Below are 14,251 nucleotides of genomic sequence, written 5' to 3'. Positions count from 1 at the left end.
AAACTGTGTCTAAGGGTGAGTGACTGAATTCCCCTTACAGAATTTTATCATACTTATGATAGTTTAATGTTTCCAAGGTTGTTTTCTTAGAAATGAAAATTAAACAGAAAAGCTGTCAGACTACGACTACCACCCACCTAATAATGGAATTCTTTTGGGATAGAAGCTACCACATTACTATGGAATTCAGTTCAAAAGATATTGGAGAGCCCAGTGTTCCAGCTGCCAGGGGCACATGCTCTCAGGGACGGGTGAGGGGAAGAACTTACAATTGCTGCTAGATTTTTAGTTTGGGGAAAGAGGTAAGACTGATACCCAAATATCTGCACTCTATAAAGCATCAAGGATAGATGCTGCCATGGAAGTACGAAAGGCACCGAGGGCACGCGCAGGATGGGATGTTAGTAAGAGCAGCGCGTTCCAAACAATGCAGAGTCACTATAGCAAGTTTTCACCCAAGTTAGGCTGTTCACATTCAATCAGTGCTACCACTAATTTCTCCAAGTTTAGTAACCAAATCCCCAACTCCACATAAGCTTTAGACTAGTTGGGTACTGTCACAGAAAAAGGTAATTAAAAACATTCTATTTCCAGATCTGTAATATATGAACAAACCTTAGGCTCAGGAGAATTAACTTTTAGATCAGTGTCAAAACCTTAAAATTGAATTTAGAAGTAAAAAATACAAGTGTGATCATAATTATACATTTTATATAAAATTATATTAGGGAATACAAATTATGTTTTTTTCTGTAACTTAAACATTTCTATTAATCTGAGCTGGTTATCATAACAGTAGCAAAGTCTGCAGCAAAAATCCAGAAGCAACTACAAAATTTATTAAAACAGTAACATACTACACTTTTCCCTACTATATGCCCTTTTTATGTTTCTCAGCTTCTAAAATTACACCTATGGGCCAGCCCGATGATGTAGTGGTTAAGTTTGCACACTCCACTTGGGCAGCTTGGGGTTCTCAGGTTCAAATCCTAGGCATGGACCCATACACCACTCATCAACTCATGTCCTGGTGGCGTCCCACATACAAAATAGAGGAAGATTGGCACAGATGTTCGCTCAGGGCCAATCTTCCTCACCAAAAATAAAAAAATAAAAAAAATACACCTACTATTTATATGGAATAATGGCTTGTTTTTAAGATACAAAAGATACTACAAACATGGGCTGAACAAAGAACAAAAGAGCTTGGTCTCTGTAAAACATGTCTGAGCAGTCTTATGTTGATGACAATTTTAATAAGTAAAGCATCATTGCTCACTTGAGATTTGTACACAGAGGATTTCCTTCCCTTGATGAAATGCAGTTCTCTGAAGCATAAATACCTTAATAAAAATCAATGTTTCTGGATTTTTCTCTACTCCTCCAGCCTTAAGTAGCTAAAGAAGTGATGATATAACAAATTTTCACCAATTTATGTGATGCTGTTCTGGGTAAACTAATGTTGCATCTACATATCTTTCTCTTTCTCCTCAAAGCTTCTGGTCCTCTAGCATGCAAACGCCCTCTATCTTCTGAAGGACGGTGAGAAAAGTAAAACCCAAAGTTACCGTTTCCTTTACATTCGGTTCTTTCTGTCGAATATTGGAATAATCTTGATGAAGCTGTTTTAAATTAGATAAGAAATATTCTGCATTCCTCAGCGAAGATTTTCTCTCCTTAAGTTCATCATATTTTATTTGTAGTTGTTTCAGCTGTGGTTCTAACCTGAAAATAAACAAAAAAATATTTTTCCCCAAAATAAATGACATATAATAAACGGTAACAGCCTGCAGCGTATGAGACTAAGTACACTGAGTGAAAGAAGAAACAATGGGGGACGTGGAGTAGATGGCTTAAGATATCTTTGGCTATGACATTACAAACGTATGAAAGAGTCTACGTTTCAATTTAAAATATAGAAAAAAACCTCTGAAATACAATATACGATGAGTAATTAGCAGTGAAACCCACAGAGGACCATGCCTGCCTTCCACATCCTAAAATTCATCAAGTCATTGTTAGGGTCTTGGGAACTACTGAATTAGAACATACGCTTAGTTGACATTTTAGAGCTTCTGGCAGGAATACCCAGGCATTGCAGTTGAACAGCAAAAGCAGGGACAAAAAGCCTCCCCTTTTCCCCTGCCTCTTCTCAAAATCTTGCCCATTTCCAAGATCCAGTAAAACGAGTGGAAAACTGCCACAGTGCCTGGAGGAAAGATGTGTGACCTTGGGCACACTGCTTCCTCTCAGTGGCTTCGTTTTGTAACTGTAAAATGACAAGGGACACTTTGGATTTTATGGGCCAGTGAATAAAAGGAGGGGGAGAGGTGCCAATTTTTTATTCTCACAAATAAAGACGTAAAAAGCAAGCATCCCTAACATGATTTGTACGCTGAACAAAGGCAGCGTTCTGTAAACTCCCTCCTCTTTGCCAGGGTTGCGGTCAGGAGTGCAGGCATCAGAGCCTCGCCCCCACTTCCCAGAGGGTGACTGGGCAATTACCTCCCCATGCGTAGGTTTTCCACATGTAAAGTTAAAATAATGATATACCACATTTTTTTTCCCATGCCTTTTCAAAATATACTTCTCAACTTCTAAAATTATATCTAGAAAAGGAACAAAAGAGGCTCATCTTTAAGACATGTCTGAGTCTTATTATGTAGCCATAGTAACCTACCTCACAGGATTATGATGACCAACGAGTTAATATATAAAGCATTTAGGACAGTGCCCAGCACACACAGGAAGCTTTTTAAGCATTAGCCATCATTATTATAGTATCTTTAACATTCTTGTTTTTGCCTGGCCAGTGAAAGCTTTATCTTGGGCCAGCACTTGTCCATAGACTAGATTTGGAAACCAGTGGACTAGACAACCAATTTCTCCCTCTTCTGAAGTTCTGTGGCAGTTTCTTCTTTAAAACAGTACTTAATTACAGGCTGTCTTTTCTGATAATACCACTTTCTCAAGCTACTTTAAAGCTCCTTAAGAGCAGAGAGCATATCTGCTACAGCCTATCCTCCCACTGCTTCACTGCCAACCCTCCAGCTCACACAGGATCCTGACTGTCTAGCAGAGCACCAGAAAACACTGGTTGGTTGAGCGCTGATGCAGCATGCTCCAGTCTTCCTGAGCAGACCACGGCGACCCCCCAGCAAAGTCCTCCTGGTCCAACACTGGGGGATGGACTCATAAGAGTGCCCCACCAAGGTCTGTATTTCAACAATAACAACGTTAACAAGAACTTAGCACTGACACAGCACTTACTGTATGCCAGTCCCTATGCAGCACTTTCTGTATATTTATTCATTTAATTCTCACAACACCCTGTGAGGTGTAGGTAATATTACACTCATTTACAAATGAGGGAACTGAGACCCTGGGAGGTCAAGTAACCTGCCCAAGGTTGCACAGCCAGTAAGTGGCAGAGCCTGGATTCAAACCCAGGTAGTCTAGTTCTGGAGTGTATGCACTAAATCTCTCATTAGGCTGCCTCTCAGGCCAGAGCTGAGGGATCTGATGGCAGATAGGTGAGTGCTGAATTCTCCTGTGCTGAAAGCTTCTCCAACTTGGCAGCACACCCTACCTTCACTGAGCTTCCAAGCTCAAAGAAAACCTGGATCTTAATTCAACACAGCAGCAAGTTCTACTAGCCCCACGTGACGTTGTAAATAAATCCTTACGGCTGAGTTCTCAGAGGATGCTGATGTCTTACCGGAGCAGCTCATCCTGGACTTCAATCAAACGCTGCCTTTTCTTTTCAATATCTGAAATCACCTAAGTAACGCAATAGTTTGTTAAAGTGATTTTGTACATGTTTGAGCACTGCCAGGTACACTGTGCCACGTGGTGGAAATACAGTGAGAAACAAGACAGACCCCCTTCTTACCATCACGGAACTTTGGTCTACTAGGGAAGCCAGATACGACACACACACAATACGGAATTACAGCTCATCATGTGTGCCATGTAGGAAAAGAACGGGGAACTCGGAAAAAGAAGGGCAGCGGTTTCTACTCCAGGATAACTTGGAAGAGGAAGTGGGGACCAGACCTTTACTACCCTGTGAGCTATAAAGTAAGGAGTTTCCATTTTACCTAGGTACACTAGGAAAATGTTGAAGCGGGGGAGTGTCATCATACAGTTTGCATTTTAAAAACGAGCATTTCAATATAATAAATTTTATTATCAGCATCACTTTTAATGACTACCTAATATTCCACTGCTGGACATTCAGACTGTAATCACTTACTTACAGGCAACGCAGCATTGACCAGTAAGAGATTAAAACTCACACAAAGAAAGGCTTTGAAGGAAAATGTGTGTGTTTCAAGTCTATTTCTATTATAAATGTAGAGAGGGTGCTGCTCTTCTCCTAGATTCATGTCAGTTTAGGGCTGGAACCTCAGAGGTCACTTGGTCCAACCACAGACAGATGGGGAGGCAGCGCCTAGTGTTGACCAGCTTGTTCCTGGTTGCACATCGAGTCGTGTGCAGTTTTCAAAAAGGTGGTACAACATTGACATAGCAGAACCAGGACAAGAAATGAGGTCTCCTGACCCTTAATCTAGTGTTGTTCCCAGACTGTCCTTTTACCTGAGACAGTTATTTCTTCTAAAAGGTTTTGCTTTTTGACATCCACAAAAGCAATAAATATATATTACTTAATCCTTATCCATATAAGTGGTCATTTTGGGCTTGAGAGCCATTTTTAGGCTGACTAGGATCCTCATTCCTTTGACTACATTATCAGTATTCAACCACAAGATCAACCAAATAAAAGCCTAACTAAAAATAAGAAATCTTACACAAACTCTGAAGGTCATAAAACCCAGAGTCAATTTACTTAACTCTATGTCTGTCAGTGTTCTAACAACTATAAGCTCCTAATCGTAAGTGATTTACCTTAGCGTTCTTCCTTTTCAGAGTCTTCAACATCTGGACTTCTTTAAGCTACACAAAACAAAAATAATTATTCATATGCATTTTCCAAAATTAAACGTTTATAGTTTACAATATATCACATTTAGTTTAAAAACATGTGAAATATGGATCATTCTAATGAGAGCTTCACCACATTACCAGCAAATGCAAGCTTTTCTAAGATGCTGCCTCAGGATTATTAAAAAAAATTTAGACCACCAAATTTATGTCAATGAACTTACCAGTTTGATGAGTTCTTCTTTCATATGAGAATGAAATTTGTTGATGGTTTCCTTACAAATTTTAGGTCCTATTTTTTGTCTATAGCAAAATAAAAAAGAAAGAAATCAAACTAGGTGTCCTAAAGGATTTTGAAAGGTGTGTTTCATTTGCTCATTAGCACACCAACAAATACACACAGTTTGGCATATGCCATTTTGAATATCTAAGATGGCATGGTCAGCTTGCAGCCTGTTCCTAGGCTTAAAAAAATACTGGAAATGTCTCAACAAAAGAAAAAAAACAGGAAATATTTTCCCCTAAACCTCAGGTATGTGGTCAGCTTAACTGCCTGACACTGGCCACATCCACAGGTGATATCAAGAGACGTGGAAATTTTTACAGCCAACCCTAGTCTTTTCCTGCTGTTTGATCCAATGACCGGAATACTTCAGCCCCTCCCTCCCTGCCTGCTAACAACTGGAGGAATAATTATATGAGACATTTGCACTAACCAACAAGTAAGCAGCCAAAGCCAGCCATCCAGTTTTTCATAAACTATAATGCTGACCCAAACAAAGAAACTGGTTCCTCGCATCAGGGAGCAGAGAGTCCAGTCTCCCAGTTTGGCTCCCTCATGGCTGGACAGCAGACCCATAGTGACTGTGCAGCAGCAGCATTCTGCCAGGGCAGCTGTTAGACCCCTACTCTGCCTCGGCACAGTAGGATACTATAATTTAAAACGTCCTTTTAATTGAAAGTAATAAAAAATAAACAAGGCTAAGAGTTGTTTTTTGTAAAGATCAACAAAATTGACAAATCCTTAGATAGACTAAGAAAAAGAGAAGACAAAATCAGAAGTGAAGGAGGAGACATTACAACTGATGCCACAGAAATAAAAAGCACGATAAAAGATGACTATGAACAATTATATACTGACAAGTTGGGTAACCTAGAAGAAATACATAAATTTATAGAAACATACAACCTACCAAGACTGAATCATGAAGAAATAAAAAAATCTGAACAAACACATAGCTAGTAAGGAGATTGAATCAATAATCAAAAACCTCCCATCCAAGAGCCCAGGACAAGATGACTTCACTGGAGCATTCTACCAAACATTTAAAGAAGAATGAACACCAGTCCTCACACTCTTCCAAAACACTGAAGAGGAGGGAACACTTCCAAACTCATTTTATGAGGCCAGCATTACCCTGATACCAAAATCAGACAAAGCTACTACAAGAAAACTACAGACTAGTATTCTTGATGATTATTGATGCAAAAGTCCTCAACAAAATACAAGCAAACAGAATTCAACAACATATTTAAAAGATTATACATCATGACCAAGTGGTATGTATTTCTGGAATGCAAGGATAGTTCAACATATGAAATACAATGTAATACATCACAATAACAGAATGAAGGACAAATGCCACCAGATCATCTCAATCGATACAGAAAAAGTATTTGACAAAATTCAACACCCTTTCATGACAAAGACTCTCAACAGACGGGAGTAGAAGGCAATTACCTCCACATAATGAAGGCCATATACCAAAAGCCCACAGCTAACATCATACTCACTGGTGAAAAATTGAAAGCTTTTTGCTCCCAGCTCAGGAACAAGACAGGGATGCCCTCTCTTGCCACTTCTATTCAACACAGTACTGGAAATCCTAGCTAGAGCAATTAGATAAGAAAAAGAAATAAAAGGCATCCAAATTGGAAAGGAAGAAGAAAAATTATCTTTGTTCACAGATGACATGATCTTATATGTAGAAAACCCTAAAGATTCCATCAAAAAACCCTATTAGAACTAATAAACAAATTTCAGCAAAGTTGCAGGATATGAAACCAACACACAAAAATCAGTTGCATTTCTACATACTAACAATGAACAATCTGAAGAGGAAATTAAGGAAACAACCCCATTTACAACAGCATCAAAAAGAGTAAAACACTTAGGAATAACCTTAATCAAAAAGGCGAAATATTTGTACACTGAAAACTACAAAACATTGTTGAAAGAATTTGAAGACGATACAAATAAATGGAAAGACATCCCATGCTCATGGACTGGAAGATTTAATACTATTAAAATGACTCTGAAGCAATCTACAGAGTCAATGCAATCCCTAACAAATTCCCAATGGCATTTCTTGCAGAAATAGAAAAACTCATCCTAAGCTTCATATGGAATATCAAAGGACTCCAAATAGCCAAAACAGTCTTAAGAAAGCAAACCAAAGTTGAAGGCCTCACACTTCCTGATTATAAAACATACTACACAGTTACAGTAACCAAAATAGTATAGTACTGGCATAAAGACAGACATACAGACCAATGGAACAGAATAGAGAACCTGGAAACAAACCATCTCATAAACGGTCAATGATCTTCAACAAGGGTGTCAAGGCTACACAATGGGGAAGGGAAGCTCTCTTCAACAAACAGTGCTGAGAAAATTGGATAGCCACATGCAAAAGGGTGAAGTTGGACCCTTACCTTACACTATATACAAAAATTAACTCAGAATGGATTAAAAACCTAAATGTACAATTTGAAACTATAAAACTCTCAGAAGAAAATATAGGAGAAAAACTTCAAGACATTGGTATTGGCAACAAATTCTTGGATTTGACACCCAAAGCATAGGCAACAAAAGAAAGACAAATGGGACTACTTCAAACTTAAAATCTTCTGTGCAGGGGCCAGCCCCCAGCACAGTGGTTAAACTTCCACGTGCTCTGCTTCAGTGTCCTGGGTTCATGGGTTCAGATCCCAGGCGTGGACCTACACCACTCGTCAGGCATGTTGTGGTGGCAACCCACATACAAAATAGAGGAAGACTGGCATTGACGTTAGCTCAGGACTAATCTTCCACAGTGAAAAAAAACAAAAACAAAAAAACAAAAACCTTCTGTGCAGCAAAGGAAACAATCAACAGAGTGAAAAGGTGACCTATAGAATGGAAGAAAATATTTTCAAACCACGTCTGGGATAAGGGGTAATATCCAGAATACATAAAGAACTCCTACAACTCAACAACATAACTCAATTAAAAAATGGGCAAATGACTTGAAAACCCACTTCTCCAAAGACGTATAAACAGCCAACAAGCATATGAAAAAGTGCTCAACATCACTGAACATCAGGAAAATGCAAATCAAAACCACAATGAGATATCATTTCATACATATTAGGATAGCCACTATCAACAAAACAGAAAACGACAAGCGTTGGTGAGAATGTGGAGAAACTGGAACCCTTGCGCACTGTTTGTGGGACTGTAAAATGGGGCTGCTGTGATGGAAAACAGTGCAGAGGTTCCTCAAAAACTTACAAATAGAACTACCTTTTGGTCCAGCAACCCAACTTCTCAGTATATATCCAAAAGAACTGAAAACAGGATCTTGAAAAAATATCTGCACACCCATGTTCATTATTCACAAAAGCCAAGGGGTGGGTGGATAAATGGATAAAGAAAATGTGGTATATACATACAATGGAATATTATTCAGCCTTAAAAAAGGAGGAAATCTTGTCATATGCTATAACATGGATGAACTTTGAGAACACTATGCTAAGTCAAATAAGCTTGTCACAAAAAGAAAAATATTGCATGATTGAACTTACATGAAGCACCTGAAGTAGGCAAACAGAAACAGAAAGTAGAACGGCGGTTGCTAGCGTCTGGGGGTGGATGCTCGTGGGGAACTGTTGCTTAATGGGTAAACCATAGAGCTTGTTTTGCAAGATGAGAATGTTCTGGAAAAACTTCCTAAGAAGGTGCATACAGTTAACACTACTGATACGGTACACTTAAAAATGGCTAACAGAAACAGAAAGTAGTCAAACAGAAACAGAGAGTAGGAGGGTAGTTGCTAGGGGCTGGGGCGGAGGGAGAAATGAGAAATTGTTGCTTAATGGGTACACTGTAGAGTTTCAGTTTTGCAAGATGAAGAAGTTCTGGAAAAAGCTTGTGACAAGGTCCATACACTTAACACTTCTGTTAATGTGTGCTTAAAAACAGTTCGGATGGCAAATTTTATCTTTTTTTTTTTTTAACTTCAATTAAAAAGAAAGTATTTCTATACTACGCACCTATCAGAATAACCAAAAAAAAAATAGTGACAACACCAAATGCTGGCAAGGATGCAGAGAATCTGGATCACTCATATACTGTGGAAAACAGTTTGACAGTTTCTTACAAAACCAAACACGCAATTACCATAACCTAGTAAATGCACTCTCAGTCATTTATCCCAGAGAAATGTAAACTTATATTTACACAAAAACTGTATATGGATGTTCATAGTTGTGTATTTGCAACTGCCAACAACTAGAAAGAACCCAAATGTCCTTCAGCAGGTGAATGGTTAAACCCTGGTACATCCATACCACGGACTACTACCTAGCACGAAAAGGAACGGACTACTGACACACACAACAACATTGATGCATCTCCAAAGAACTATGCTGAGAGGAAAAAGCCAAGCCCAACAGGTTACATAATGGATGGCTTCATTCATATAACACTTTGAAATGACAAAATTATATAACTGGAGAACAGGTTAGCGGTTCCCAGGGCTTAGGGACGGGATGGGAGATGGTGAGAGGGAAACGGGTGTAGTTATAAAAGGGCAACATGAGGACACAGGCAGCAGCAGGACACGAAGATCCTTGTGGTGAGGGAACTAATTTGTATCTTCACTGGTGGTGGGCGCATGAACCATTATAAAATTACATAGAACTAATCACACACAAACGAGAATCCAACTGAGGAAATCTGGCTAAGATCAGACGATTGTATCAACAGCAATATCCTGGATGTCACACTGTACTATAGTTTTATGAGATGTTATCACTGGGGGAAATTACATTAAAAGGTACACGGAATCTCTATTATTTCTCCCAACGGCCTGTTACTCTACAATTATCTAAAAAGAAAACACGACTGAAAAAAGAATAAAGATGTAACTGGTTATAACATACTGAATTAAAGAAATAATTCAGGAATAAAAACGTATTTCTATACACCCATGTTCATTTGGAGCATGAGTCACAATAGCCAAGAAGTGGAAGCTACTCAAGTGTCCACTGACAGGTGACCGGATAAACAAAATGTGGTATATTTACAGACGGAATATTATTCAACCTTAAAAAGGAATGAAATTCTGACACATGCTACCCCCTAGATGAACCTTGAGAACATTATGCTAAGTGAAATAAGCCAGCCACAAAAAGAAAAACACTGCATGATCCCATTTCTATGAGGTATCTGAAGTAAGCTCTTAGAAACAGAAAGTAGACTGGTGGTTGCCAGGTGGCGGGGGGTGGGAGGGGGGGTGGGGGGGGAAGGGAGGGAAATTGTTGTAATGGGTATACCAAAAAGTTTCAGTTTTGCAAGACGAAAAAGTTCTGGCTATCTGTTGCACAACAATAGAACATACTTAACACTACTGACCTGTGCACTGAAAAGTGGTTAAGATGGTCAATTTTGTGTTATTTGTATTTTATCACAATTAAAAATTTAAAAATACATCAGCCCCATCTTTAAAAAATTATTTGTAATATAAATGTGAAATCATGATTTTAGGATGTTAAAAACACTGAAAAAGTTAGAAAAAATGGTCATGCCTTTCTGCATAGGGCTTATAATGATGATAAATTAGTGGATTCTACCAACCACAGTGGTAGTGGTCTACATATGATATCCAGATACAGCTCCTTCAAATTCTAGTGCTTTAAAAATCTGGTTGCCTCCCTACCGATAACTGAGTCAGCTACTGTATATTCTAAGTTTGTGATGTTTGTATTTCATGGTGTATTTCCCTACTTAAACACATTGATAAACTGCTTACAATCAGTAAGTCTGTTAACAAAAAACTGTTCAAGTGCCAGGTACAGGATACTAAAAATAGCAGACCCTGGGGCCAGCCCTGAGGCGTAGTGGTTAAAGTTCCAGCCACCCGTTTGGCAGCCTTGGCAGCCGAAATTCGCAGGTTCAGATCCCAGGTTTGGCCTACTCCACTCATCAGCCATGCTGTGGAGGCATCCCACATAAAAAAACTAGAGGCAGACTGGCACAGATGCTAGCTCACGCTTAATCTTCCTCAAGCCAAAAAAAAGGAAGACTGGTACTGGACGTTAGCTCAGAGTGAATCTTCCCCATGGGGAAAGCAGACCCTCAAATACTTAACTTGATTTTGAAAGAGTGAAGCTTTCCATGCGGTTGAGGACACTTCATGTCAAGAAGATAAAATGAGATCAGTGATTCACCAGAATTACTTGGTATGAAAAAATACAAAAGTGTTTTATAATTTTAAAAGTCTAATGAAAATACTATGCCTCTTCTAAATTGTTTCATACATCAAGAACCTACTATGTTAAAAGGCAAGATAACAATGCCATTTTCCCTGAAACATCAGCGTCTATAATAAATCTTTTCTTCCCTTAAAGAGATATATCATGGGAAAAGGACAACACAACCAAGATGGTCTTGGGTATGTTAAGAGAACTTCTGTACCCGTTTTAACAGCAAACTGGCTCTGGAACATACACTACAAAAGAACACAACAGACACTTCCTATAATGAGGAGTTAGCATAACAGGCTGGCTCCTTTTCCCAAAATCAACCTCAGAAGAACTACAGAGGGACACTCCCCAAATGGAGGAAGCTGTGAAAACCCCTGAGGGGTGAGGGGAAGAGGTGATTAGAACGGGTGAATTGGGTGAATTGGCGTGGAGGCGTGGCTGTGACCCAGGGCAGGAAAAGAGCTGTTGAGGTGGGTTCCTGCTTCCTCCCCAGCACTGATTCTCACGAGTCGTGCCTCCCTGACACTGCAGCGACTCAGACCTCTATCCCCATGTGATCTAGAGTAAAACCTGGGCTGTGTGTGTGTGAGGCCTGGAGAAAACAGCTAGAGACTGACCAACTTGGGGCAGTTGTTTCCTCAGCCTTCTCCTGCCAAATCCCCCAGTGCTGGAGAATGAAACCTAAGGAGTATATCTCCTCCTAATGCTACTTCTCTCTGCGGGGCAAAGGGTGAAGCCCTGACCTGACAGGTTATTTTGTGGGATGAGTGACTGAGTCGTCCCACCCCAGGACTCATCCACCTCCATCGCTTGCACCCACAGGAACTGACAGGGATGGAGGTGTGGCCTTCCCTTATAAACAGTCTGACAGGGAAGCTGACAGCCCCAAGGGAAAATAAATTCATAGGCTGGAGTAGCAAGACACTGGAGGAACACAACCATTTCAAAGGGAAAGCAATTTATTAGACCAGAAATGCTATCAGAAGCAGGGATTTCACAATAGATGATCCCGTCATTTGAAATTAGCCTAATAAATATTCTAAAGGAGATACTAGCAACATAAAACACTAATATAAGACATAAAAAGGAACCAACTATTAGATATAAAAAGAAAAACAGCTAAGAAGTCAACAGATGGAATAAGTGGCAGAATAGATATATCTGAGAAATAAATTAGCAGATTTCTAGTTTCTAGATCGAGGAAATCTCCTTGAAGAATGAAGCAAAAGACAATGCTATAGAAATAGAGAGGATAAAAATATTTTTAAATTTTTGGAATTAAAAAAAGCCTTAGATTAAAAAAGTCAGATCCAATACAGTGAAATTTAAGAATATCAAAGACAAATATTATAAAAGCTTATACAGGGAGAGAAAGAGCAGATCACATACAAAGAAACAAGACTTAGACATCAAATCAAATTTTCCAAATCAACACTAGATGCAAAGGATGACAAAGGAGTAGTCATTCCAAAGTATTTAAGGAAACGATTTAGAGCCCAGAATATTAGATCCAGCCAAATTCATTCAAATTCAAAGGCGTGATCAAAATCATCAGAAGGATTTAGAAGTGTTACTACATAAAGAGCCACACTGAAAAGTGTTGGATGAAGCATTTAAATAAGAGAAGAGACATGTGCAGAGGATGTTGCAAGAAATATATCAAGCAAAGGTGATCAACAAAATATCTTAGTAACATCTGTCGCTGTCTGAGAGCCAGAATTAAAAGTGCCTAGGGATTGTAAACGTGATGGGGTTTGGGGTGGGGGATGGAGAGGAGACCAAGAGGTAAGACAGCTTGCCAAAGTTCTAATCTTATTAGGGGCATTATAAGTTTTATTTTTCAAAAAAAGTTGGAAAGGATTAAAAACATCAAAAAATACAACAAAAAGGGGCCGGCCCAGTGGCACAGTGGTTAAGTTCACGTTCCACTTTGGTGGCCCAGGGTTCGCCAGTTCAGATCCCAGGTGCGGACCTACACACCACTTGGCAAGCCATGCTGTGGCAGGCATCCTGCATAAAATAGAGGAAGACGGGTACAGATGTTAGTTCAGGGCCAGTCTTCCCCAGCAAAAAGAGGAGGACTGGCAGCAGATGTTAGCTCAGGGCTACTCTTTCTCAAAAAAAAGAAAAAATAGAACAAAAAAATTTAAAAGAGTAAAAACAATACATCAATACATTATTCCAAATATATTGATAATTACGATAAATGTAAATGGACTAAAGTCAATAGTTGAAATTCCAAGATGGACACATTGGATTGAAAAAGATTTTATAAGAAATATTAAAGTTTAAAGTCAAAGATTGGAAGTAAAAGAAAGTAAAAAGAATGTAAAATCTGGCAAATGCTAGCAAAGGAAATCTAGCAACACTATCTTAGTATCAAATAAAATAGATTTTAAGACAAAAGAATTTTTAGCAATGGAGACGGTCACTACATAAGGATAAAATGTTCAATCTACAAGACAGAGCAGTTTTAAACATGATGTCCTAAGAAAATAGTCTCTAAATACATATAAGCATAAATTGACAGGGGTACCAGGAAAAACTGAATAATACTGATTCTACATAGATCCAATAATTAGAGATTCTATATAGACACACTAATTAGAGATTCCCCATGGATTATGAGCTAGGCTATAAAGAAAGTCTCAAAGTTTGAAAAAAAAAACCCAAAAAGGTAACACCAGTCCATGAAATGTGACCACAACATATTTAAGTTAGAAGGTTAATACGAAAATATAAATTATGGGGCTGGCTCCATGGCCAAGTAGTTAAGTTC

The 14,251-nt window shown here is 38.9% G+C and overlaps 1 protein-coding gene across 2 annotated transcripts in view; it reads right to left on the bottom strand.

The window, feature by feature from the left end:
* CENPU (centromere protein U) overlaps nucleotides 1-14,251 on the bottom strand; it is a 47,460-nt gene that overhangs the window by 976 nt on the left and 32,233 nt on the right. For both annotated transcript variants that reach the window (XM_008517271.2, XM_008517273.2), the window contains exons 9-12: nucleotides 5,169-5,247; nucleotides 4,909-4,956; nucleotides 3,719-3,780; nucleotides 1,569-1,725 (exon numbers count right to left, since the gene is read on the bottom strand). In XM_008517271.2, coding sequence (XP_008515493.1) covers nucleotides 1,569-1,725; nucleotides 3,719-3,780; nucleotides 4,909-4,956; nucleotides 5,169-5,247 — 346 coding nt within the window. The remainder of the gene's footprint in view (nucleotides 1-1,568; nucleotides 1,726-3,718; nucleotides 3,781-4,908; nucleotides 4,957-5,168; nucleotides 5,248-14,251) is intronic.

This window comes from Equus przewalskii, chromosome 28, assembly GCF_037783145.1.
Source record: "Equus przewalskii isolate Varuska chromosome 28, EquPr2, whole genome shotgun sequence".
NCBI classification, from domain to species: Eukaryota; Metazoa; Chordata; class Mammalia; order Perissodactyla; family Equidae; genus Equus; species Equus przewalskii.
The sequence above is the reverse complement of the archived record's forward strand: the minus strand, read 5'-3'. Positions and strand labels throughout refer to the sequence as shown.